The 27,481-nt window shown below is 36.7% G+C and overlaps 1 protein-coding gene across 4 annotated transcripts in view; it reads right to left on the bottom strand.

The window, feature by feature from the left end:
* Window positions 1-27,481, bottom strand: part of LOC120525962 (protein phosphatase 1 regulatory subunit 12B) — a 141,321-nt gene that overhangs the window by 89,987 nt on the left and 23,853 nt on the right. For all 4 annotated transcript variants that reach the window (XR_005633050.1, XM_039748710.1, XM_039748711.1 and 1 more), the window contains exons 2-5: window positions 17,483-17,570; window positions 14,272-14,484; window positions 13,149-13,287; window positions 9,791-9,909 (exon numbers count right to left, since the gene is read on the bottom strand). Coding sequence is in view for 3 of the 4 variants with exons in the window: in XM_039748710.1 (XP_039604644.1) it covers window positions 9,791-9,909; window positions 13,149-13,287; window positions 14,272-14,484; window positions 17,483-17,570 (559 nt within the window). In the remaining variant the exon portion in view is untranslated. The remainder of the gene's footprint in view (window positions 1-9,790; window positions 9,910-13,148; window positions 13,288-14,271; window positions 14,485-17,482; window positions 17,571-27,481) is intronic.

Raw genomic sequence — 27,481 nt, 5'->3', positions numbered from 1 at the left:
AATAATCTTTAAACGATTATTGCACAAAAGTTCTGCCTCAACTGGTGTCTCCACACAATAACTAGCACCATAAAAGTTTTGTGTTTGAAATTCAGGACAGTAGGAGTAGTATACTGAGATCAGCCTTTGGGTGATAACGTCACAGTGTGTCACATTTGGGTTTTACATGGTAGCCACAGAACTGCAGCTCCTGCAATAACCACAAAATGGTGACCCATATTAAACAAAATGGTGGCAAAAAATAAAATAATGCTAAAAATAAACATAACAAGTCAAATTTCAAAATACAAGTTTGATTATCTAATTGGAGACAGGGTGGTTTGTTTTGTTGCATTTTTCTAATCGTTTCCTTTTTATCTGTTAGTCACTACTATATGTTTGTATCTTAGCCTAATGTCTTTAATAATTTCCTTTATTTGTTGATGGTTTATTTTTCTGTTTTCTCTGGCTTGTAATACAGACCTTAACTGAGTCTTATTCTTAGTAAGTTCTTTGTTATAGTTTCGCTTTACAGGTTTATGGTATGGACTTGTTCAGTATTTAGTTCTCAAACTCTTTGTAGTAGAGTCATTGCTTGCTTGATGCTTGGATTTTATATTTTTTTTTTGTTTGTTTTTTCTCATTTATTCAATTTTCTGATGTTACTTTTAAAGCTCTTTCTTGTTGATACTTTAAGATTTTTTTTGCTTGTTTCAATTCTTTTGATTAATTATTTTTCTCAGAATCCTAAAATGATAAATTACATATTGATAGAAAAAGTTCTTGTTTTTCTATAATATCTACATGGCCTTTTCCTTTTACTGTGCAAAAAAAAAAACCCATAATGGACACAACCTGCTATTGCATTTGCCCAATTCCCTGTGATGTAGGGAGTACAAAATACAAAAAAAATGAAAAATAAAAAATCACTAATGCCAAAACGTCAAAAAATATAACAAGGTATAATCTAAACACAACTGGATATTAACAGTCATGTACTTTTAGATCCATTAATTCAATAAAATTCTGCAAGCAGCTTCTTATGAAGCCATACTCAAAAGTGAAGAAACTTCTTTGGTGTTTTTTAAAATTATTATTCAGTTTCTTCTACCATTTCCTCAGATTTTATTAAAGTATCTAGTAAACACATACAACGTAATGCTAAATGTCTCTTAGTTGATGTTTTTTTTCTAATATCCCTCTTGTGGCTGTTTCATCTTAGCAATTTGCAGGTCCAGTCTGCACCACTAGATGTTGCAGTATGCAGTCCTACCTTATGCTTAATGCTGGTTCTAGTAAAAATGATTATTAAAGAGTTTTTACGCCTAGATTGTTTGGACCACTTTTATGAACTTTGGAGTGATTTCCTTTGTAATCCGGTTCATTTAGTGAGATATAAACACACCAATCACACTCTGGTGCACACCAAAACAGCAAGACCAAGATCCTTTAGAAATAGTGTTTTCATTGTGGTACCAAGTGAGCCCTGAAGTAGTTCACCTAAGGTATGAATGTGATCTGACACGGGACTGACATAACTACACAAAATACTGTGTATTATGGGAAACATTCTTTCCGAGGGTTAGGCACTGTCAGTATAAAAATAAATGCGCACGCATAAATGCTGTTCAAGTTCACACAGAGCACCACACACAAATACCATTTAATCAGATCAATCCTAGCACCTGATTCACCCTCAAAGTCACGATCGATACATCAATTGACCAATGTAAGAAAAAAAAAGGAATATATTGAAACCAATCATAGTAGATCAAACCAAATACAGAGTTGGCTAGAAACAAATGTTTCAAGTACCTGACAACTAAACCCCCTTAATCTGCACCACAAGAATGATGCACACTTTGGTCACGATGCAGACACTTAAGACAGATTAACTTTTTTTCAATGTAGTAAATGTTCAACAAACATTCCAAAATGAACATTATTCCTGTACATCCTTACATCTTGTCTTTAATTTGAACTGTTTGTAAATTAATATCATCAGCCCTCCAATTATAGAGTCCTGACAACCTGCAGCCTATCTTGGTAGCATTTAGCACAAGGTAAGATTTGACTCTGCATGGGGAACTACTACTACTACACACATACACACACACACACACACACACACACACACACACACACGCAGGGTTGAGATCGGATCACCAATTAAACAAACATGAACACGTTTGGAGTAGATGGAGGTCACTCCTTGAGCTTCATTAGGCCTGTCTTTTGTCCTGGGTCCTTGATATCTCTTATTGTACAGCAGTAGCACAAATCTCAAATGATGACACAGTATGAACCTCTAAATGCTTTTTGCAGGATTTCTACTAAACAGGTAAGTGTGTATGCACGTCTTTATGTATTTGCTTGATTGTTTTTCTTCTTTGTAAGACAACTAACTGTTAATGTACATTTGTTAACAAACCTTTAAAGTCGTTAAAAAGATAAGCAGCTGATAGCTGTTGGAAGAAAATTAAATTAATTAAATGAACAGACTGACAAGGAACTTACACTGATAATTGATTTGAAATGAAAAGAGAATTCTTTCTATGGGAGAAAGCAAACTCGTGTTCTAGAAAACTAGCAGAGAGTTGGCCCTAAAAGATCGACAAGTCTACCAAACATATCCAAAGGATGAAGCTTATTTGAAATTCAGGAGCAGAGTGAGACTTAAATAAAAGGTGAACCCTGATGAAAAATAAAAGCAACAACCATGCCAGGTTTGTTTTTGGAAAATATCCAATAGTTAAGATACACACAAACTATGGTGACCACACTTTAAATATTCATGTAACTGATGTTAAAATGATGCCTGATGTCATCACGCTGACACCAGTTACATGGTAGCATCCAGTAAACAATATGGCTCTGGATAAATATTAATGGCAAAAATACACTTAAAACATACTAAATAGCCAAATAATAGACTCATGACTACTACAGAATACAAGTACTACTGCCTGTGTTTCTATTATCAGCCTTTTGGAATTGGCATTTTAGTAAGTTTTGAAATGAGAATATTGTGAACTTAGGAGTTCCAAAGTATGTAAGGCTCAAATGTTCAAAATCATTTCCAATAATGCGGACTAGGGGTGGAAAACACCATCAGAATCTCTGGCTAGATACAGAAAGGGTTGAAGAATCTATAAAAAATAAAAGATTTACTATTGATACTCTTGAGAAAATGCTTTTCAATGCAGTGAAACTCAGTGGAGACCAAGAAGTAAAGGAGTTGTCCAATGCAGTGATCTGGAAATGCACTCAAACAACAGAGGAAGAATGTCAAAATCCCAAAAAGTACCAAAGCACAAAAAACAGCACAAGAACTCAACAAACTCCCAGAGTGCATTCAAAATAAACAACCAAGAACTAATGAAGACCCTCCATATTTATAGAGCAGATGGCAGTTCCTGGCAGTGATTGGCCCAAAAAAATTCATGGAACATGGCCAAGGCATAGTTCACAAAGCACATAATACATGAAAGTAAACATTAACATAAAGCAAATGACCCAAAAGTGAACAAAAATACATAAAAGTATCTATCTATCTATCTATCTATCTATCTATCTAAAACAAGAATATGAACCCCAGCCTAGTAGAAATCAATAAAATAATAGTAATAATAATAGTAATACATTAAATTTCTATACTATAGTTCATAATAGGAACATTTTTGATTTTCTCCTGCATATTTGAGAGGGACTCCAATGATCTGCATCTAAGCAGTGGTTTGACAAAACACACTCAGATTGACTCATTGAGGCTAAATTGCCCACCATGGCCTAGTGTTTCTGGTCCCTTAATCATTCACAGTCCCTTATTAGCTAATGTGGAATATGGCCGGCCATTCATCCCGGCCAATACCCCCAGGCCGCCAGGTGGAGCCCTCCCTACAGAATGGAGGTGCCCCGAATGCCAGCAGGCACTAATGGACATTGGAGTTTTCCTTTACAACCCTGCTGGATACCACAGGGGCCACTAGAAGGCGCTGCAGGGAGGAACAGTGTTTATTTATCCTACGCCCCGGAAGTACGTCCGAGTCACATGGACAAGGGGAATGACATGCTTCTGGGGTGAAGAAAAGGACTTTTGATCTGACCTGGAAGTGATAGGAGATCACATGGACTGGGGATTGGAACACTTCTGGGTCAGGGGGGATAAAAGGATTGTGGGAGCTCCCAGACGGAGAGCTGAGCTGGGTGGAAGGGTGGCAACACGTCTGGGAGTGGTGGAGAGTATTGTTATTGTGATTGTATTGTTTAATGAGTATTGTGGAGGAGAGGGTGCTTTGTGCACTGTGCAGAATAAATATGGTCTACTTTTGGACTTTTATCTGGCGTATTAGACAAGGGTTCAAGGGAGCGATAGTGTACCCTATCTGTCACACTAACCATCTCTCACCACTTCACAAGCTAACAGCTAATGTGAGGTGAGCGTACTGGTGCAATATTGGCTGCCGCTGCACCATCCAGGTGGATGTTAGACCTTGGTGTTCGAAGTGGTTCTCCAATGTCTAGGAAAATGGCTTTTACTAGGTTAGAAAAACCATATATGAATGTCATTTTCTTTAATTATTCTTTCTATGTTATTTGTTAGAAGAAGACATGGTAGTAAAATGGTTAATGCTGCTGTCCTACAGCTTTTGGTTTGATTACCAGACTGGAAAGTTTCTATGGTTGAATTTACATGTTCTCAATGTGTCCATGCTGTTTCTTCCTCTAAGAACTCAAATTTTCTTTTCATATCAAAAACTGTGCATGTGTTTGGTCAACTTGTGAACATAAATTGGCCTGGTCAAGTGAACTCAGGTGTATGTTAAGTGTGCCTTAAGACCGACTAGCACACTTTGCTCTATTGATGATTGCTGCCTTCCTTCTGACAACTATCCTGGATTAATGCTAGGGTTTAGAGGGCATATAATTGAAACATTTAATTTATGTTTCTTACTCACTTTGATCATCGGTGCTCTGACATCTCAAGGTCGAAGCTAAATGAAATTTTAGTGTTTAGAAGAAAGTTTTAGTCAAAAGCTGGGCTGAAGATCCAAACCAAAAGGTGTCTGGTGCCACAACTTGGTGTTTCAAAAGAGATTTGTGAAGGTTGCTACATGAAGTATTATGCTTATGTTTAGCCTTACTGAACTGTGACTAAGAAAATGGTGATAATATTGCTTTTAGGAATGCCTGAACCATCAGAAATGCAGCTCTTTTAAGTTATGGCGGTTAATTTTTTATTAACATTTTTCAAATCATATAGCACCTTTCGAACAGTATCTCAAAGAGCTTTATAGATAAACCACAGATGTATTATTTTATACAGAGCCATAGTTAATACTGATGTAACTATAATGCCAAAAGGCACCCATACTGGTGCCAGTATGCCATACCACCTGCCTTGTTGGTCACTGGTGTTTCATGCTGAAAATGTTGCTGGATTTCAAGGTGCCGAAATGCCGGGGCAATGGCGGCAGAATGCTTCTATGCAGTGTTTCCAAGTAAGGTAAGGAATGCAGAGAAGGATCTGCTCACTGAACTAGCCTGCATGTGCTGTAAGACTGAGAAGGTAACGTCTCTGCTCTCAGAGATTCTGCCAGAATGATATGAAACAGATATGTAGGAGCCGCTTGTCAGACATTGCTTGAAGTAAGACAGGGAGGAGTGCTACAAAAAAGTATAGTTGATCTTCCGCCTTGGCACCATCCAGGATATATTACCTCCTGCCAAAGTCCAGAATCTGCTTCTCGACAAAAGACCTCTGCCCTCAAACTTCTCTGCAGTGATCCCATTCCTTTTAGCTTTATAGGCAGGATGTGCATGTTCCATTAACGCCAAGTTCAATATTTGGTATATTATTTGCTATATTTGGTCTGAATCTCTCACTTGAATTTGCTCCCCATGTTTATATACAGTAGGCATAATTTGAGAGAAGCACCATCGCCACCTACTGGACTGCTAGCAATTTGCAAAGACTCCATCATGACCTGGAACCTTTCTGAATAACATTTTACACTCATTATTTAATACATTATGCAATATATATATATATATATATATATATATATATGATTTTATATATATATATGATTTTATATATAAATATACTTTTAAGTTTCTTTATTTTATTTTATAAAAAGTCTTTTTACTGATTTAAATAATATTGACCAGCAAACTCATCTTAGTGCACAATTGGAGAAAATCCATCTCATTAAATCTTAAGCTAAATTTAAAGACTTTGTTCCGTAAGATGTGGTAAGTTTGAGTACAAATCATTCTATAGTTTAAAATTAATAATGGCACTGAAATCATATGTCATTGAATGCTTTGGACATTCTTTTTAACAAAAATGATATTTACGAGAGGACATGGCACAAAAACGGGGCAATGTTCTCCAGAGACCCCTTAAAACCTGTTTTTAAAGTCAGAGTTATCTCATGATAAAATAAGGGAGTTCAAGATTGTGTTCACCTAAAGGCTGGCAGTTATTTAGAATTAAACTTTTACACCGGTCTCCAATCCACTCAGCCTTTGAAAGTGATATTTATATTGTATTCTACGCAGTAGATTATGCATGATTGACACTAACAGGAACGTCTCTTAGAAAATGTTCCAATTTGGAAAAAAGCAGCAGTAAAATGGTCAGTTATATCAGAATAATGATTAGTTAGTAGTCATATCACTTGCACTTCAGAAGAAGGTAATCCATCTGAAGCTAAACATGCTTTGGCCCAGCCAGTACTTGGATGGGAGACCATCTAGGGAAAGCTTGAATTGCTGCTGGAAGAGGTGTTAGTAAAGCCATTAGTGGATGCTAACCTTGGGGGTCTGTGTTTGGATCCCAAAGCCCAAGTGCTGTGACAGGGACTCTGTGTTGACAAAATTGTGACTCCATGTGATTATAAAAGATCCCATGACATTTTTTGAAAAGAGTAGAGTGTTTCTTGATGACCAGGCTAAATTGTCCACTACAACCTGTTCATTCTGGCCCCCTAATCATCCCCTGTCCCTTATTGGCTATTATCTCTCTCACACACTCACCACCTAATAGCTAATATGTGGTGAATGTACCGAGGTGAGAATGGCTGGTGTTGCATTAGCCAGGTGGATGCTACACATTAATGGTGGTTCAAGTGGTTCTCCATTGTCCACGTAAGGTTAGAAAAGTGCTATAAAAATGTAATTAATGTATTACAATTACTTTATTTGGTACAGGGAGACATGGTGACAGAGTGGTTAGTGTTGCTGTCCTACCACTTTTGGAGAATAAGTTTGAATGTTTCTGTGGTAGAGTTTACACATTCTCCATGTGTCCACACTGTTTCTTCCTTCAAGTACTCAAATCTTCTTCCCACATCAACATGTGACATTTGGTCAACTGGTGAACTTCAGCTGTTGTGGTCTGAGTGAGCAATGGAGTATATTAGCTGTCATGTAGGATAGACTGCCAGCATTTGCTGTTTTGTTGATTGCTGCATTCTCTCTGACAGCTAAATTGAATTAAGCAGGATTAAGAGATGGAATAATGGATGCATTTTTAAAAGAAGGTCAAAAGACCAATAAAAGTGCTAAAATAAGCAAAACAAAAATAAAATATGCTGGCTTCCATAGTCTCACTGCTGAATGAAAGAATTTATCCTTTTCTACAAGGTGCTCACTTGTTCACCTCTAATCACAATCAGAAATGTTGTTTGAATCCATTTCAGTCACTAACTCCAGGCTCATACTGAAAAGGACATAACATTTGTGTTAACAATAAAAAACTAATTTTATTTAATGCATTTCTAGAGTGACTACTGTACTAAGTCAATACAATTGCACCATATTTCTACAAGTGAAAGATATTTGACTGCATGCTCAAGGTCAAACGGTGAGTCAGTGCATCAGTTTATTTTTGTATAGCATTCTTTTCTAGGTGTAAGCACAGGGCGCTGTGAGAAATTCAAAGGTAGATATAAATACAAACTTCATAAATGACTAATTACATAATCAGTTAATCAGTACACATAAAGCCACAGATTTGTTTAAACATGCAGGAAATAAACAGTTCAAAGTTGATTAAGATAAACGGAGCCTAGCCATATCTGTTCATTATTTCATTTTTAAATTATGGCCAGTTGACAACAGAGGACAGGAAACCAAAGCCCCCAGTTAACAGCATGCCTATAGAAAATAAACCTCTGATTGGTCGACAGTCAGTTATAGCAGACAAAGTCAAAAGAGAAAGTCAGTCACAGTTAGAGTCCTGGAGACCTTGGCCAAGTGGGTGTCCAACCCTCCTGGGCATTCTATAGTAGAGTCTCTGCTGGGCCGTCCAGTATGATGCCATAATCTCCAAGTCTGTTCTGTGGTGCATGCAGAACCCAGTCATTCCCATTTGCTTTAGCCATTACACCAGAATGCCTTCAGATTAAGACCATAGTCATTTCCAAATCAGGGAGTACCCCAAAAGAAAAGCGTCATTTCGTAGCTCTAAGCTCTATAGTGACCTCCAAGCCAGCATTGCATCAATGGACCAATCACTCAACAAATGATCACAGGGAGAGCAGCAACCCCTTATTGAGGATCACATGATGATCATCTCCAAATCCTGCTTGATTGGTGTGTATATGATTTGCATAAGCAAATTTTCTTTTGGAACATCCATTACACCAAAATGACCTACAGTACATGTACAGTTGCCTTACTTTCAAACATGTTGTTCTTTCACCCATATATCATGCAAAAACATTTTAGAGCCTAGGTTCTTTCACAAAACAATTGTCAGTATGTTTAATTTCTAAACAGGAATACAGCGTGTGCCCTGACACATTACAATTTGCCAGACATACAAAAGCTCATTAGGTGCACATTTACCCAACAAGGTCCTAATCAGATCAGATTTAAGAAGGCATTAATTCAATATTTATGTCACACCAAGTCAAAGGCCACACTTCCTTACTTTTATGTGCATTCCATAAAGCTTTGAATGACACCAAAAATAAGAGAGAGGGCTACTACCATACTTCAGGGAGGTATGTTACAATATGTGCCAGTGTTACCAGACATTATGGATTAATTCACTCCACTGCAGGCAAGCTTTCAGAAGACTAGTGAAACAGATGCCACTTCAAGATCTAGCTGTTCTCAAGTAACCAGAACAATGGATCACACTCGAGAGATAATTTCAGATATTCAACCCATACTGCTGCGAAAATTGCTGGCAGACACAAAGCCTGCACCAGTAACACAACAGTGAGGAACAGACATCTTGCTACTGGCCTTTAGGGCAAGGTGATCTGCCAAGTGACACATTTCAACTGATTTTTTAATTGACATAATATTTATGCAGTAATTAATTCTAGAACCTAATTGAAGCAAAACTATAAAGGGTTATGAATGAATGAATTCCTTAAATAATGAAAACGTTTTAATCTAGAATTTAAAATGTACTCAACAACCAATTTATCTGATGTAACAGACTTTCCAGCCCAAAAGTCAACTAAGCCTTCCATTAAACCTTCTTGGCAGAGACATATAAATAAAAAAATGAAGTATCAATTGCATTAATTATAGAATTTCACTTCCTTGTGCTCCACTTACCTAATGACAGTATACATTTGCACTCAATGTACATCTTTTAAATTAAAAATATATTAAAATAAAACAAAATAAAATAAAGTGAGAGGTTTCCACTAAAGTAATTTATAAATGGTATCAGCAAAGCTACATAGTACCAGTCGTGAATTTGCTTGAACCTTGATTCTATCTCTTAATGACAGCTATTTCTATGTACTAGTATATCATTTTACACTCATAGCTGGATTTTTACCTCTCGGTTCCGGGATGTGAGGTTTTGCTCTCTGGCTTGCCGTCTTTCTCGTAAAGACTGCAGAAAATCTGAGTGCTCCTTACCAATCTCTCCATCATTTTTCCGTTCAGAGGTTTGACCTAAGAAAGAAAAAGAGAAATCAATAAACTTTGTTTAAGCAATATATTTTTTATGTAATTTTTGTAAAATAAATAATTTAAGTCAAGTTTTAATTTTTGTCATTGACATCTCCCTAAACACCAAAATAATATTTTGTGATTTGTGTTATGTTATATGATATTTCTAACCTGGCCCTTGTGGATTTTTGTGTAAGTGGGCTGAGCAGTGAGCGACTCTGGTGCCCAATGTTAACTGGGTACGGCAGTGAATCAAGAATTATTTAAGGTTGTAAATGTTTTAAAAGTATTGTTTCTGTAAATGGAATTACAGTGTCTATAAAAAGTATTCACCCGCTTGAAAGTTTTCACATTTTATTGTTCTACAACTTTACATCACAGTGGATTTTCTGGCACTGAAGTAAACAGAAAAAGACTCTTTAATGTCATAGTGAAAACAGACCTCTGCAAAGAGATCTTAAATAATTATAAACATAAAGCATAACATAATTGACCACATAAGTATTCACCCCTTAAAGGCAGTATTTAGTAGTTGCTCCTTTGCCAGCCATGACAGCCTTGATTCTATGTGTACAGATCTCAGCTTTGCACATCTGGGCAATTCAATTATTCTCCATTCCTCTTTGCAAAACCACTCAAGCTCTGTCAGGTTGCATGGGGATCGTGAGTGAGCAGCTTTTTTCAAGTCCAGCCCCAAATTCTCAATTGGATTGATAGCTAGACTCTGACTCTGTCACTTCAATACATTAACATTGCTATTTTTCATCCCTGTGTATCGTTGGTGTTGTGCTTGGGGTCGTTGTCTTGCTGGCAAACAAATCTTCTTCCAAGGCGCAGGTTTTTTGTAAAGTTCAGGTTTTCCTCCAGGATTTTCTCTTTGTCATTGTTTCTTATAGAGGGTTCACCCATTACTCTCACAAGCCTTCCGAGGCTTGCTGCAGAGAAGCATCCACACAGCGTGATGCTGCCACCATTATGCTTCATGGTGGGGATTGTGTATTTTGGATAACGTGCAGTGTTTGGCTAACATCAAACAAGGCATTTACTCTGATGGCCAGAAGGTCAATTTTACCTTAGAATCTTCTACCAACTGACTTCACAGTCTCCCATTTCATTCTGACAGACTCTAGGTGAGATGTCATGTCTACTTTTGTCTCTCTACCACTCGACCATAAAGCTGTTACTGGCGAAGCCCCTGGGCAGCAGCTGTTGTATACACAGTCCCTCCACTCTTAACTATTGTAACTTGTAACTTATTTGAAGTTTTCATAGGTCTCTTTGTGGCTTTCTTCTCCAGTCATCCTCTTGCACGATCACTCATATTTTTATGGATAGCCTTATCTAGGCAGATTTACACCTGTGCCATACTTTTTCCATTTCTTAATGACTTATGTGCCTAGGATCCAAGGGATCTCCAACGCTTTAGATCATTGAGCTTATTGGTTTGAGCTGCTTAATACTTTCTTCATAATAAAACTATCCTAAGTTGTTATAAAAATCAAAAGATCAAAGCAACCCCTTAACCTGTTCTGGTAACATTTTAGTCTAGGTACTGCAAAAATGCATCTATTACTTATTTAAAACAACAAGCCTTTAACAAAGGCTTCTTTTGGTGTTCATTGCACTTATAAAACCTCAGTAGACATGTTATCCATCACAGTGCAGTGTAGCATATTGACATGATGGTAAAATGACTTGTTAATATGAAGGATTCACATGTCTTGTACTAAATAAGTAATATCAAGAGAAACGTGTCTCAGTTAAACCATCTTAGTACACTCAGAAAGTGAAGTTTTTTTAGTAGGTCACATTGCCGAGATGAACAAACACTTTACTGATGCTTTGTAAGTGTTATGAAGACCCAAAAAAGTTTTTGTTAATGTCTTGTTACATAATAGTAAATGAAGTAATAGATGCATTTTTGACTCCCATGCTTTTCAGTCACCTTTTTGCAGAGTTGCTTGGAATATGTAATTGTTGATGTGTCATTTTCTTTCCTTCATTATGAAGGTTAGGCCATGGTACTAGATAAGGTGCATTTATAGTAAAATCATAGAAACCCTTAAACCACAGAAAGGTGATTTCCATTTAACTAATTAGATAGATAGATAGATAGATAGATAGATAGATAGATAGATAGATAGATAGATAGATAGATAGATAGATAGATAGATAGATAGATAGATAGATACTTTATTAATCCCAAGGGGAAATTCACATACTCCAGCAGCAGTGACTTCTAAAGTTAGGTGACTTCTAAAACTAAATGGTTGAAAAAGAGATGATTTAGGTGTGCCATATTAAAGGTGGTAATTATTTTGTGCTTTACATTTGTAATTAATTTAGATCAGTTTGCAGAGATCTGTTTTCAACCTTTACATTAATGAGTCGTTTTCTTTTGTACAGTTTCAAAAATGTAATTCTATTTTTACCTTAACAATTAAATGTGAAAACTTCCAAGGGGATGAATATTTTTATAGGCAGTGTATAAGGTGAACTGAATAGAATTTAAGTGTATTAATGAAGAAAGATTTAAATTCTTAGTAATAATTGTTGAAAGCGGCTTAAGTGAGTTCAGCAAATGGACACACAGCCGGTCTGTTTATTAAGCACTCAAGTCTAAACAGTAACAGAGTATTAATTAGAAGCTATTTAATGAATAGTATTGCACATTCTAAATAATACAATATACAATACACTGAGGTCCATGCAAGTATTTATTTATTTTTTTTGCGAACCATTTGAGTAAAGATCTTTGTACGAGGTAAGGTTTTTCCACAGAAACTGGATACTAATCAGAGCTGTTATGTCTGATTCAGAGGTTACAGAAATGTAAAGGTTCGTGTTTGACACAAAACGAGCAGAGATGGCAGCACACTGGAAACTAATCGGGCACACCTGTCCCTTTGAAATTTAATATCACAGCTGCACAGCCTGAATGGAGCAGAGCAGAGCTGTAAAGTTGAAACTCTTTGGCCTGTGCTTTACCGAGAAAAGGGACTAAAAGAGAATCTGATTGCATTATGGAATGTTAAAGGGCTGTTGGAGATGCAGTAAGCTCCAAACCCAGTTTGTCACGTGTCATTATTCAGCACAATGACATGTGCTTTCCTGGAACTTTAAATCAAGCACCTAATCCTCTATTGTAGCGCTAACTTTCTCTTCATATCTTATGGCTCACATTGAAAATTCTGCCAAACTTTTTTCTAAATGCAGTTCACCAATAAGAATGAAGGAAGCACCGTTTCTGTTGCTGTCTTTGCTTGATATCCTGGTAGGTAGCCGGCTGGTCAGCGATGAATTGGGAAACAGGAAACAGTTGGCAGAAGTAGGGGATGGGTTCTCAGCTTGGGATCCAAACCTCTGTCGTGGATAACACAACTGGTGGAAGAGATTAAACAGAAACATGAAGATCTGCTATTTGAATGCTATGGAAAATACAATTATATTGTTCTATGCTCATTTTTAACCTCCTCAGAAGTGTTTGTATTTTAATGATTCATCAGGTGGCAGAGGAATGAGCTGCTTACTACTTTCCTTGTGGTGAAACTCTCCTAAGTTGTTACAAAAATCAGAAGATCAAAGCAAAAACTTTACTATTGCAAAAGTTCCAGTAATCTTAGTTCTTCACTGTGTCGGTTCAAGCACTTTGTGTAGAAGAATGACAATGTGCTGCATGTTGAGTAGCACACACAAGTAAGAATTGCTCTGTGACAGTAATGTGCACATGGGACTTTAGACAGCCACACCACCAAGTCATTATGAGATACTGCCTGTGCTTTAAGTCGTAAAAAATATATGGTCACAATCATAATGTATCATTATCTTATGCAATTATTTGGTAAAGGAATAATACTGATATTATTAATAATTTATAATTATAATATTAATAATATTAATAATAACAGTTGTTTCTATTACTAACTAGTACTAACCATCATTACTGAAATACAATAACATGATACAAAATGTAAAACATGTATGGCATATCTAGATAAAAACTTTAGAATTACAAGGCAGTAGTAAAGCTGACTGATCAAGCATACTCCTTGAAAGAGTGAGAGGAGTGAACTATCCTGCCCTGGCTGAAGGTTTATCTTTACATTTTCTTTGAGTGGTTAAGGAATTAAGAGCAAAAAGGGTAGCTTGGCAGAATAATAATATTGCTGTATTAATTCCTGTAGCTAACCCGCCATGTGTCCCTGAACAAGTTATTTAACCTGCCTACAAAAATACATGTAAACAATTTTACTATATATCTGTCCTTAATGTGGTGTTCATTATATAAAGGTTCTATTTAAATTAACATTTGTTTTTATTTGCTTAGATCAGAAACAAATTGGTGACACAACAACGTTCACTTACATCCTCCTGACTGTGACTTCGTGTTCGCCAGGGTCTGTTCTCCTCTGGATTTCTGGGCAGACCCAGCAACGACTTTGCCTCTGGCCTGTCTCCTTCTTCTGTCCTCCCTGCTGTCTTGCCCCCCTCCCATCTTTCGGTCTCAGTTGTGTTCTTCTCTGGCTGCGATTGGCCAAACATCTTTTCAGCCTCCTTGAGATCTGCCAGTGTGACACCCTACAATGAGGATTATTGACATTAGTACATAGTTCAAGTAAGGTATATAGTATGATATGTGTATATATAAACCTTATGAACGATAAAAAGCTGAAGACAAAAAATTGTGTGGAGTACTATGCCTGTGAGGCGCTGACTTAAGGCCAGACAGACTGACCTTTAACAGCGTCTCACAGCATCTCGCAGTTTAGCAAATGTGGCTTTTATGTCAATGTCTAAAGAGGGTGATTAAAAATTTAAACATGCAAATCCATTAAAACCATTCATCACTGGAACTGCCCATTCATTCATTTTGTATAGCTTCTGTTTCCTTTTTGGGTCAAGGGGCAGATTCCAAACATGGAAAAGATTTAAATCTACTGTATATGTGGTAAGCTATGGACACATATCAACTTCAAATAGAAGTACAGAATGAATAAATCAAGAGCCAAGGGTGAAGCAAACCTGTATGTTGTCAGTCAGTTGTACGGCATGATAAGTTACAGCATATGGTGTAAATTGTAAATTGTACAATATGATATCAACCAGCTCCTTGGTATAGTGATAACTGATGCTGGAAGATTGTATTCAGGTAGATGGAGCGAGCTAGGGTTCTGTAAAAGCACCTAATCAGAAAACTATTTGCTTCTTGATGGCTCCTCAGATTTGTTTGGATGTGTCAGTCCCTTCTGAGATTCAAAACATTCACAGATAGGAGCCATTTGACATACCTATGCCAAAAACAGGTAATAAGAGGTGATGAAAAAAAATCTCAGCAGGAAGGATATCTGAGAACAGTTTTAGACAAATTGCTTTGGTCTCTTTGCTCCTGGGATTAGTGTAAGCTCTCTGAGACCCTCTGCTGTAAAGATCAGGGCAAGAAAATAGTTCAATGCAAGGAAGAATTTAATATTTCATAATGTCAGAAACGCAGCTAACTTCAAATTTCATCTTAATTTCAGCAAAACCAATCATTTTTGCTTGTAAATAGTCTTAATGCCTTCTCAGAAATTTGTTATACAGTATCAATATAGTAATACTAAAACACATCAATTCCTTTTTTTCCCCACTTAAAAAGAAGGGCAAAGATTACCTAGAAATCATGGGAAGACTGTTAGTCCACTGCAGGACATACACACACGTCTCCACACCAATACTCATTCATACAGTACTGATTTAGAATGACCAGTTAACCTAATTTATCAAATCTTGAGTGTTAAGAATTCTAATACAGATATAACATGCAAACATAAACAGTGACTGTGTGGGATTTAAACCCAGTTTTCTGGAGCTGTAAGCCAAAAAGACTAAGTAGTGTTTCTGCATTGCACATAATATAATATAATATAATATAATATAATATAATATAATATAATATAATATAATATAATATAATATAATATAAACTATATAATATAATATAGTTTTCAATCAATGGAATGACAATCAGGTGTGAGTGGGCACCCTGTGTTATTTAAAAAACAGGGATCTAACAAAGTCTGCTCTTCACAACACATGTTTGTGGAAGTGTATCATGGCATGAACAAAGGAGATTTCTGAGGACCTCAGAAAAAGAGTTGCTCACAAATTTTCAAGCACCACTGTAGCGCTGCTGCCTTACAGTAAGTTGACAAGGGTTCACGTCCCGGGTCTTCCCTACATGGAGTTTGCAGGTACGCCTTGTGTCTGCATGGATTTCCTCTAGGTACTCCAGTTTACTCCCACAGTCTAAACACATGCAGGTTGTTTGAATTGGTACACCGAAATTTTCCCTATTGTGTGATTAGGTTGCATGGGTGTGATTGGGATGTGTGTAGGGGTGTGTGTGTTTGCCCTTCAATGGACTGGCACCCTGTCCAGGGTTTGTTCCTGCCTTGCCGCTTGTGCCCTGCGACCCTGTTCAGGACTAAGCGGGTTAGAAAATGACTGACTACCATGAATGTTTTTTTTTCTCACTCTGTTTTCTTCTCACATCATAAAAGACATGCAATTCCATATAATCAGAAACTCTGTCTTCACTCACATAAATGTATGTGGCTTAGTGAATGATTGAGCTCGGCAGTAAATGGGTGTCCTGCCCAGGGTTGTTTCTCACCTTTCACCAAGTTCCACTGGGATAAGCTCCAGGCTTCTGCAACCCTAAACTGGAATAAGGGGCTTTATAATGTTATGTTTTATAGTAACAGTGGAGATTATGGTTCAGATACTGAGCCCCATTGTCTGTATAAAGTTTGAATGTTCCCTCCATGTTAGCATGATCTTTAACTCTGGGTAATCGACTTTTCCTCCTACATTCTAAAGACATGTAGGTTAGGTTAACTGGCAATTCTAAATTTGCTCCATATTAGTGTATATGGTTGTGTGAATGGCTGCACCCTCTGTAGCATTCAATCAGTTGTATGGCATGGGAAGCTATACGCTGTAAGAACTATGCAATGGTTTTACCAAAATTGTGCCCAGTTTTTCTTGGAGTGGTACTAACAACCTCTGACCCTCATTAATAGATAGATAGATAGATAGATAGATAGATAGATAGATAGATAGATAGATAGATAGATAGATAGATAGATAGATAGATAGATAGATAGATAGAAATAAGTGTAGACAATGAATGAGAGTCAAATTATCCTCCTGGGAATAAAAAGCTTCAAATCAGGGTGCTTACATACCTCACTCACAAAGGTTGTATTTTCTGGAAGGTGAGGTTTTTTAAATAGCTCAGTATATTAGTGAAAAACCCTGAGGTATTTCAGAATCTTGATTTTCTGTAACTCTGTGCCCACATGTACCTTCAAACCTGATACTGAGCTGCTGGTTGCAGATTCTGAATACGATATACATTACTCTTATTCTAATATTTTAACTTGATACATCAATGCAGGTTATTGTTATAAGTAGGAGATGAGCACCTTGAGGCACACTTATCACATCTCTCTCCTTCACTTATCACAAATCAGTGGCAACTTAGTTTAATTAATAAATTGTAAATCTGTAAATTTTAGATTTGCAATGAGCTCACCTGTGTTGACCGCCGAGTTTGTCGAGCCTGTCTTGACCGTGCCTTCCTCTGAGATTCGGCCTCTTCATCACGCACTGGGGTCAAAAACCTGCAACATGTGTACTGGTATAATTTTTCAGCCAATAAAATGTGACTTTTCTCCACCAAAAATCAAGCACAGCAGTTAGCTCTTCTATTCAGCCTACTTCATATATAGTATATAATATTACATAATATGCACTCAAAAATGAATAATTATGCTTCCATCTCTACAAACAAGAGGCCCCTGTGGCATTATAAGCTGGTGAGTGTAGTTCTAAAATAAGAACGGTATCGGTGAGTCATGCAACTTACACCTTCTGTACTGCACCTATGCAAATGTGCTTTTCCTGTATGTTGTGATATAACACATTTACAGACAGAAAAAACTGCAAATCTACACTTTCCCAAATGGCAAAGAAGGCCATTTAACAAGCAGGCAACTTTTTTTGAGGGCCAAGAAGTTGTGAAAACAAATATAGAAAAAAGGAAAATATGTCCTGAATATAGTATTAATTGTGCAGTGAGGTCATCAGCTGAATTTGAAAAAAAATAAAAGAGCAGATTCACAAAGTGACAGGTGGCTAACAAAATGACAAAATAGCTTCACTAAAGTGAAAAAATTTATTCTATATGCAAAACCCTCATCAAAAAGGAGTAATTTTCATGAGGCTAAGCTAAGCAATAAGGAGCAGTCAGTGAGGCTTGATCCAGTGCCAAGGTGTTGTAATGCATTGTACTGAGGTGAGTAACATTTCCTTTACTGTCTTAGGTATTCATTTCACCACAGGCGTGGCACAATCCTGGATATAAAACATCTGGCTTCATCTCAGTTAAAATGTACGTGGGACTTCATATTGTTATTCCCTTTTTATTTTAAATATTGATATCTCTTTGGTTTTGCTATGTGTTTAACATTTGTGTGTTTATTTACATAGATTGTGCATGATTTAATAATTTAGTTTATACTATTATAGCTGTAAGTGTTGTGTACCTGTACTCAGTGAACAATTCTACACAGAATATAAATGGAATTGAACAGAATCGAGTTGAGTCGATGGAAATATGATGGTGCAATACGGTGCCAGAGTTAGTGCTGCCACAGAGCAGGTCCAAGGTCTTGGGACGGTTAAGTGTTGAATCCTGCCTTGCACCCAGTTCTGCTGTTCTCCAGCCTCTCACAACCTTAATTTGGATCAAATAGGTTTGAAAATATATGAATGAGTTGAACTGAATAGTAATATAGTTCAAAAAAGCCCCAAACCCTTTTTTATTGTAATTAAGTTTCTGTTGATTGTAAATAATATATAATTCAAAATAAACAACTTTTTTATATATACAGTACATTAATAAGAGAGTATCACCCCCAGCCCTACCCCCTCAGTTGGCTAGTAATTACTCTTGGTTCCCTAGGGAAAGGTCATGACAGCATTCTTCTATGGGACTTACACTACCAGTCAAATGTTTGGACGCCCCAAGAAACATTCATGTTGATAGAAATTTAAACCTTATTTTTTATCACAGTACCATTAAACTGATTTAAAAATGCAGACATGACATTACTAGTACTGCTAATGGATAGCGCTGCTTAAAATATGTAATTTTTAAAGTACAGTATTAATCAAATACCACTAATAGCGCACTGCACAATAACGTGCAGTGAATACACTTGACTTATAGTTTTCATACTCATTCTCTGTATGTTTAGCATTCGTTTGCTCAGAGGTTGATGCACTTGCTGCTTCCTGAGCAGCTCTTCTATTCTCCACTCTAGTGGCCCGCTTCTTCTTTTCTTTCGTCTTTTCTTCTTTCATTGGCATCTTTTTGCATTAAAGCTTAATTAAGTCAGTCTTTGTGTTACAATTACTTAGTACGTAAGGTCATTTAAAATCCTGGACAAAGAAACAAACAGCCACAGTAGGGTATTATATATAAAGATGAACACAGAGCCCCATTTTTAGCAGCCATAACTTCAGTGTCCTAATGGTTAACTACCTTAAACATGACTAATTGGAGAAACCTTTGTAATAGCACAAGAACAGCTGAAACATGTTCTTTTCAGTAGACTTGCAAGCTACTGGCATTTCTAAAGTTCAGTACTGGGTTCAAAAATGGCCGAAATGAAACAAGTTTCTCAAGACAGTTGCCAGTCATTTGTCTATTGTCAGTCTATTGACACTTTTTATTGGCTAATTAAAAAGATTACAATATGCAAGCTTTCAAAGCAACTCAGGCCCCTCCTTCAGACAAGATGTAATACAGAAATTGGAGTTTCCTGTGTTTATATAGACACGAGATACAGCATTGCAAAACCTTTAAGTGAGACATCTTAGATGTAAAAATTAATAGACCTCTCCAGGCCAAGATTCATTTAGCAACAGAGGAGAACAATGTGTAGTCAAGATCTTTGGATAAGATAACTGTTCAACAAAGTCTTTTGAAGTTTCTAAGTAATTTTTTCAATACAAACTGGATCTGTAGTCACATTGTCTGGGTCATTCCGAGAGATGCAAACAATCCTCATTTAATAATAATAATACATATTATATATTTGTAGGCGCCTTTCTAAACACTCAAGGATACTGAAACAATAGATAAAACACAGATTATAAACAAAAGTAAAATACAAAAATTAAAATCAGACAGAGCAATTGTAATCAAAGAGAAAAAGCACTCTTAAACAAATGAGTTTTAAGTTTAGATTTGAAAAGTGAAAATGATTCAATATTTCTAAGCTCAGGTGGTAGTGAGTTCCAGAGCTGGAGAGCAGAGCAACTGAATGCTCTGCTCCCCATAGTGGTAAGACGGACAAAGGTCAAGTGGATGGAGGAAGAGGATCCAAGGGTACGGGCGGGAATGGCAACATGGAAGAGGTCAGACAGATATGGAGGGGCAAGGTTGTGGATAGCCTTAAAAGTTAGTAGGAGAATTTTGAATTGAATTTGGAACGGAACTGGAAGCCAATGAAGCTGCTGCAAAACTGTAGTGATATGGTGAATAGAGGGGTTCTAGTAATGATGTGTGCAGCTGAATTCTGGACCAGTTGAAGCTTATAAAGAGATTTGCAAGAAACACCAAAGAAAAGAGAATTGCAATAATCCAGATGAGAAGTGACAAGGCTATGAACAAGGATAGCAGTGGTTTGGGGAGTGAGGGAGGAGTGAATACAATTAATGTTATGCAAGTGGAAATATGCAGACCGGGAGATGTTATTGATGTGGGACTGAAAGGATAAAGTACTGTCAAGGATGACACCCAGACTTGTAACCTGTGGGGAAGAGGAGACAGAGGAATTATCAATAACAAATGAAAAAATGATCAGTTTTGGATAATGTTGATTTTGTACCAATGAGGAGAACCTCAGTTTTGTCACTATTTAATTTAAGAAAATTTGGAGAAAACCAGAATTGATTGGTATGCAATCAATAAGTGAGGAGGGTGGAAAGGAAGCAGTAGGTTTGCTAGTGAGATAGAGCTGGGTGTCATTAGCATAACTGTGGAAGCTAATATTATATTTATGAATGATATTACCAAGGGGAAGGAGGTAAAAAATGAAAAGGAGGGGCCCCAGGACAGAAAACCAGGGCAAACCTGAAGTAACAGCGGTGGGTGGGTATGTGAAAGTTTTAAGCTGAACAAACTGAGTGCGGCCTGAGAGGTAGGATCTGAACCAATCTAGTGGAGTGTGGGTAATACTAATACCAAGATAATCTATTGAGAAGAGTAGTGTGACAAATAGTGTCAAAGGCTGCACTCAGATCAAGGAGGATGAGAATAGTAATTAAACCAGAATCTGCTGCCATAAGGGGGTTATTAGTCATTATTATAAGTGCCATTTCTGTACTGTGGAGGGGACGAAAACCAGACTGGAACTATTCATACAGATTATTTTGAGATAAATGAGAATGATGTTGAATAGCCAATATTTTTTCAAGAATTTTGGAAATAAAGGGTAGATTAGAAATAGGACAGAAATTACTGAAATTAGTCGGATCGGCATATCTGGACATAAAACTCTTGTTTCTATTTAAAACATGTTGTAATGTTTTGTTATTTAGCATGAGTTTAACTTCCCATTCTTTTCTCTCTTGCAATGTTCTGAAGTTGCCCATAAGCACTGTGACTTTATTTTTTTATTCATGTATTTATTTTTTTTATTAATTTTATTGAAATTACACAGCATTCCATACAAATAGATCAATTTTACAAGAATAGGATTGTAAACAAATCAACCCCCACCCCTGAGCACTGTGACTTTAACAGGAATATCTCTTTTGCATGCTTAATGAGGAACCTGTGTAAGTTCATTCTTTGGTGGAGTGTTTGTTTAGTTTCTCCCACATAAAGTGCAGTGTTGGGACATTTCATACAGAGAATTAGGTAGACCACATTAAAGGGATCATGTTCTAGTCAGCAGGGTGGTATAACTACACAATCTGTATCATAAATGTAAGGACACATTTTACATCTTTTTTTATGCAGGGAGATGTACCATTTTCTGTTGGTTCAATTAGGGAACTTCAGACAATTAGTTGCTGCAGGTTTGGTGGTTGTCTGTATGTCAGAAAGGGGAGTTCTGGAAATACATTTTCAGGGTTTTGTCATAGCATATTTAGCATTGGCTGAAGTTCTTTTATAATTTTTTGAAGTGCTTCAAGATGTGGGCTATAAGTGACAACATGGGGGATGTTTATCATTTAATTTTGTTGTTCTGCATGTTTCACAACAATACAAGAAGACAGATTTGGCATTGGTGTTGAAGATGGAGACTGGAGAGAGCTGTAGAGTTCAATATAGGCAATTTGGTCTTGATGATATGTCATATTTCTTAATTTACCTCAGGTAGACAAATATTTCGGTCTCTTCCTGATACCTTCACCTCTGAGCTGTCTTCATTATAGGCACTTTCCCACCACAGGAACTCTTTTCAGAAACCAGGGACTTTTTAGAAATTCAGAAATTTTTGTAGCATTCCCACCTCAGGAATTTGGGCCATTTTTAGTTCCTGTTACATTTTTTACCTCCTACTCCATGGTACTGTATGTATTTTTAGTTTTTAGTTTAACCAGGAATTACTGTTGGTGGGGCTTGGGCGATGAATTTTGTGGATTGGTTGACTACAAGCACTGGTGCCATCTTACAAATTTGTTACTAGTTTGAACTTTAGAGAGATATCTCTGAAGATGGCGCATCACATCACTCTTCATAGCCACCTCCATGTTGCACCATTTCATGCACTGCATTGAAGCAATGATCTACCCTGTGAAGTCACAATCACTTTAAAGTAATAAGATGAGGGTATCCTCTATGAACTACCAAACATGTATCACTTTGCACTGCATCATGTTATGTCTTTGCACATCACATATTTTACTTAAAGTTTACAGTTCCTGTTGTGAGGTGGGAATCTGAAACATGAAAGTGGCTAGGCGCCACAAGTGGCCTAGGGCCTACATCATTCAAGAACTCACTGGTCCCTGAAAACAAAGTTCTTGCAGTGGGGAAATGCCTTATGTCTGTTTTCTTAGTGTGTATTTACGGGCAGTTTTTTTCTTCCACCAAGTATCAAATTCAATTTTAGTGTCTGGGTGAGATGAGACATGTGTCATTAGCACAGTCAATATAATCTAGCTGCTTGTATTATTATCTGGATTGCGATTACATTTTTTTAACTGTTCCTTGGTCTACTGATTTTTTTTCCTATTGTTCCTGCGGTTATAGAAACCAAGGAATACATCATTCATATTCATATTTCAAATAGTCTAAAATACTTTTTGAAAATGTTCTCCCATGACGCCATGTTGTTTTTCTAATAGGCCTGGGAGTTATTTGTTGATGGTTGCTATGTCATTTCTTGAGGGAGGGACGGCCAGGAGTGTGCAGCACATGAACTAATTAACATGATGGTATAAATGTCAGCGCTGTACATGTCCTGGTTGACTGAGTTTGTGGATTCTGCTCCTAAAGTCTAACATTTTTCTATCCTGGGTAGACTTTCTCATTTTCCAGACAAAAATAACAAAGTCATCTCAGTTGGAGTATGTACTCTGAATAGTTGTATGAGCATGCCATTGTGTATGACATGGCATGTACTACTATTGTACAGATTTTGTATGACAGTTATGAAGTTTGATGGAGTTTCAGGGTGGGTCATTAGTTTCCAGATAACCTTTGTATCCACATTGTCAATAACCTTTTTTGAGATCAATGAATATTGTATAAAATGGGAGGCTGACATTCTACAGTAATGACAAGTGAATGTTGATGCTTGAAGTGGCTATGTTATTAATGCATGATATATTTCAATGGGATCCTTCTTGGGCTTCCTGCAGCCTCTTGTCTAAGGCAATTTTCAGTCTGCTAAACATGATTCCAGTTAAGATTTTAGTATTGATTGACAATAGCATAATTTATTGCCAGTTGCTACAGTGGGAAAGGTCAAATTTCTTTGGAAGTTTTATACAGTACTATTTTTTTCCATTTTCCAGCCTCTTACTCTTGTTCCCATATTTTCAGCAGAAAAGGATGCAGCATCACAGTTGATGCTTGGATGCTATCCAGGCCTGATGCCCTTTCACCCATTAAAAATTTAAAGGGTCTAGAAATTTCAGCCTCTAGAAAGTTTGTGGGTTACTGTTCATCTCTAGGAGTTGTATATATATGTATGATGTTGTAATTAGTGGCCATATTCAGCACTTCCTTGAAATACTGGGCCCATCAAGTTCTTTTGTCTGGCCTCCTTGGTAATGGTTCTACCTTTTTTGTCTTTGTTTAGATAGGTTAATCTTTCCTGAAATGTTGTTGTTATATAATTTTTCATGACTCTTCCCAGTTGCTATTTCTGCCACTTCAGCCAGGTTGTGTAGAAGTTACTCTAATTTGCTCTGATGCTGTTTTTGTTTTAGAAGGTAATTTCCCACTATTGAGCTTGCAGGCCCATTTGCCCCTGTAGACCCTGCTTCCACTCTGTTCTATTGGTGAGAAGGGCCCAGGTGTCTTTCCTGCTTTTAGCTATCTTTTATTGTACATCATCCTGTTTCCTAGAACTTTACAACATGTGGATGTCCATGTCTTCCTAATACAGTACTTTTCCATTATCCCATGACTGTTTCCTCTAACAAATCCAGGAGAGTCTGAACTATATTTTTCTACTTTTATTTCTATATTTTTTGTACTTTTTCAGTCAACATTGTATTTTTGAGAAGGTTTTGCTGTTGGCTCTCTCAACACTCTTAGTCTTATCTTCAAGATTACCTGACAAGATGGTGATCAGAAGCTGCAGATACACCTTACTACTTCCTAATATCCACTAGGTTTTTTTTTTTTTTTTCAAATGCGGGCTAAGATGTGGTCTATCAGGTTTTCAGTTCTTCCATCTGGAGGTTGTGGATAATTTTGTAGGGAAATATGATCCATCTGATGATCAGATTGTTAAAAGCACAAAACTGTGTAAAGGTTATCAGTTTTCATTAGTAATAACAATGCCATGTTTACCCATGATGACTTCTTTATCCAGGTTGTCTGTTAACACTTTGGCACGCATGTCATCCACAAAACTTTTCAGGTCTCTTCTAGGTGTTCTGTCTAAAACTGCTTGGAGAGTATGGTAGACTTTACCTTTTTCCTTTTTCATCAACATAGTTTGATAGTGCACAACAATTGATGAGGGTTATTTTGAGTCCCAAGAAGCTAAACCTTGTTAATAAAATTCTTAAAGAGATTAATTCCCATTTCAATAATGCTTTGGCTGCTTCTGTTGTTAAATGCTGCACTGCTTTGAACAAGTAGTATGAAAACTAGAGAGTGGAGTACATCCAGTAAGCTGACTTGTACTTTCTGTTTGTAAAATTTGAATGAGACAGTGTATTGATTATGAATTTTAACACATTGTTTTAAGAATGACACTGTATTCTATATAAGTAACAATAATACGACTACTACTACTTATCCTTGTTTGTGTACTTAGTTCAAATCTTTATGTCCCAAGTAGATGATTGTGTCTTCACTTGTGAGTCTTGTCTGGCCTGCTCCATACGATCTTGTTTCACATAATCTGAGAATCTTGAAATTGTATCTCTTCATTTCATTACTCACATAAGTTTTACAACTCTTGTGCAGCATCCGGATGTTCCAGGTCCTTATCCTGGACTTCATTTTGTTCAACAAGTTTTTCAGTGGACTAACTTCCAAAAGACTTTCACATGCTCAAAGAGGAAGCTCCCCAGACCAAGCTGATTTGTAATAGCACCCGTTCATTTTCTGTAACAACGTACTGTTAATCCTCTTCTCAACCCGTCACCTTAGAAAACTAATGGATAGTGCATAGCTTGAGTCCTATCACTTGACCTGTTTCCCGTTGATGACCAGTTTGAGGTCTTTAAGGTACGCAGGCCACCAACCACACAACAAGTTGTAGATCTTCCCGGGAGCTACACTGTTAGGAGCAAAATGATTTGGAAAGTGTGGGATGATGCAGAATAATGTAAGTCCTAACTTCTCTTAGAGATTTTTGCTCTGTGCCCTGTAATTATGCTTATCATGTTATGGCAAAAATGTCAATCTCTACTAAAAAATATAAGAGGTCTCAGCCAGCCCTAATGGGAGGAACCATATATATCGAAACCATCCAGAAAGGAAAAAAAAATAATCTTCTCCTGTGCCTGTGCCAGGATCCTTCAGGAAGATGAATTATGCTATTAGAGAATGCATTTCCCATCCTTTCAGTTATTACATCCACTCACTGCACTGGGCACTCATTAGTGTTTGTGAAGTCATTATGTGTTATACAATTCTTATAAAACCAAACAAAACTGCATAAATGCTGTATCTACATTTCACCAATTATTTTTCATGCCTTGATTTTTCCTACAATAATTGCTGCAACTTCATTTACAATTACTTCCTGTCTGGCTATAATGGTGTCCGGCAGGATGCCTGGTGTGCTACTTTCTGTGTCCTTACACCTTATATTTCTACTGTTGTGATCTGAAGTTTATATATCAGGAAGGTGAACAGTGACCCCCAAAAAGAGATTAGCTTAATTAGTTTAATTACTGTTTACACAAAAAAATGAAATAAAGATCATTGAAAAAGAGAAAAACGCAAGCAATACAGACACCAAAATACCAAAACACCAAAACATGGAAAGAATCCAGCAATTATACAGGTCAAAATACAAAATAAGCCAAAATATTCTTAAAGCCAAGCAAAACAAAATGTCTACCAATCTGAAATGCAACATTTCAAGAAGTACAGCAACAAAACCAAACTAACCTTCAAACAGATAATCCAAATTTTAGAGAAGCTGAGAAATGAGCACAACTAACATAGGGAATAACTGAATGCCTACCAGGAGCTTATACAACCTGAAAAACACAGGCTCAGGTGACAGCCCTGTGAGGCTCAGCATAAAGAAGAAAGGGAAAGTAATTAACTAAATTAATATAATTAAAAGGAAATAGAATCATTACAAGATAATTTAAATAGAAGAAAAATATATCAAAGAAAACAAATGAAAAAAACATTTTCATTAACAAAAATAATTTACAAATAAACAAACAACATAAGACCAGGGACATATGGACCTGCAGAAAACATGTTCCCCTTCTGCACTTCGACATTTTCTGTTTTTATGAATTATTATTTTTAATCTTCTTGGTTTATCTAAAATACTCACTTTATATGTAATCTAGGATCTTCAAAACTAGGAAATGTAAGTATTTACTAAATTTTGCTTGTCGGGGGTATAACTCTCAGCCTTACGTGTTTAACATTCTGGAAGATAATAAAAGTTGTTCTCAAGCAGAAATCCCTGAAGAAAGAACTGGCAAGCAGCACAAAGTTAAAAAAGAGGTGGTCTTTACTAATAAGATAAAAAAATCAAAGCAAAGAAGACCCACAAAAACCAGCAAAGTGCAAACCAAACAGAAAACACAACACTTCTGCCACTCTGGGCTTACCTTAACAGTTCATAAATTTCCT

The sequence above is a fragment of the Polypterus senegalus genome, chromosome 3 (assembly GCF_016835505.1).
Source record: "Polypterus senegalus isolate Bchr_013 chromosome 3, ASM1683550v1, whole genome shotgun sequence".
NCBI lineage: Eukaryota > Metazoa > Chordata > Cladistia > Polypteriformes > Polypteridae > Polypterus > Polypterus senegalus.
The sequence above is the reverse complement of the archived record's forward strand: the minus strand, read 5'-3'. Positions and strand labels throughout refer to the sequence as shown.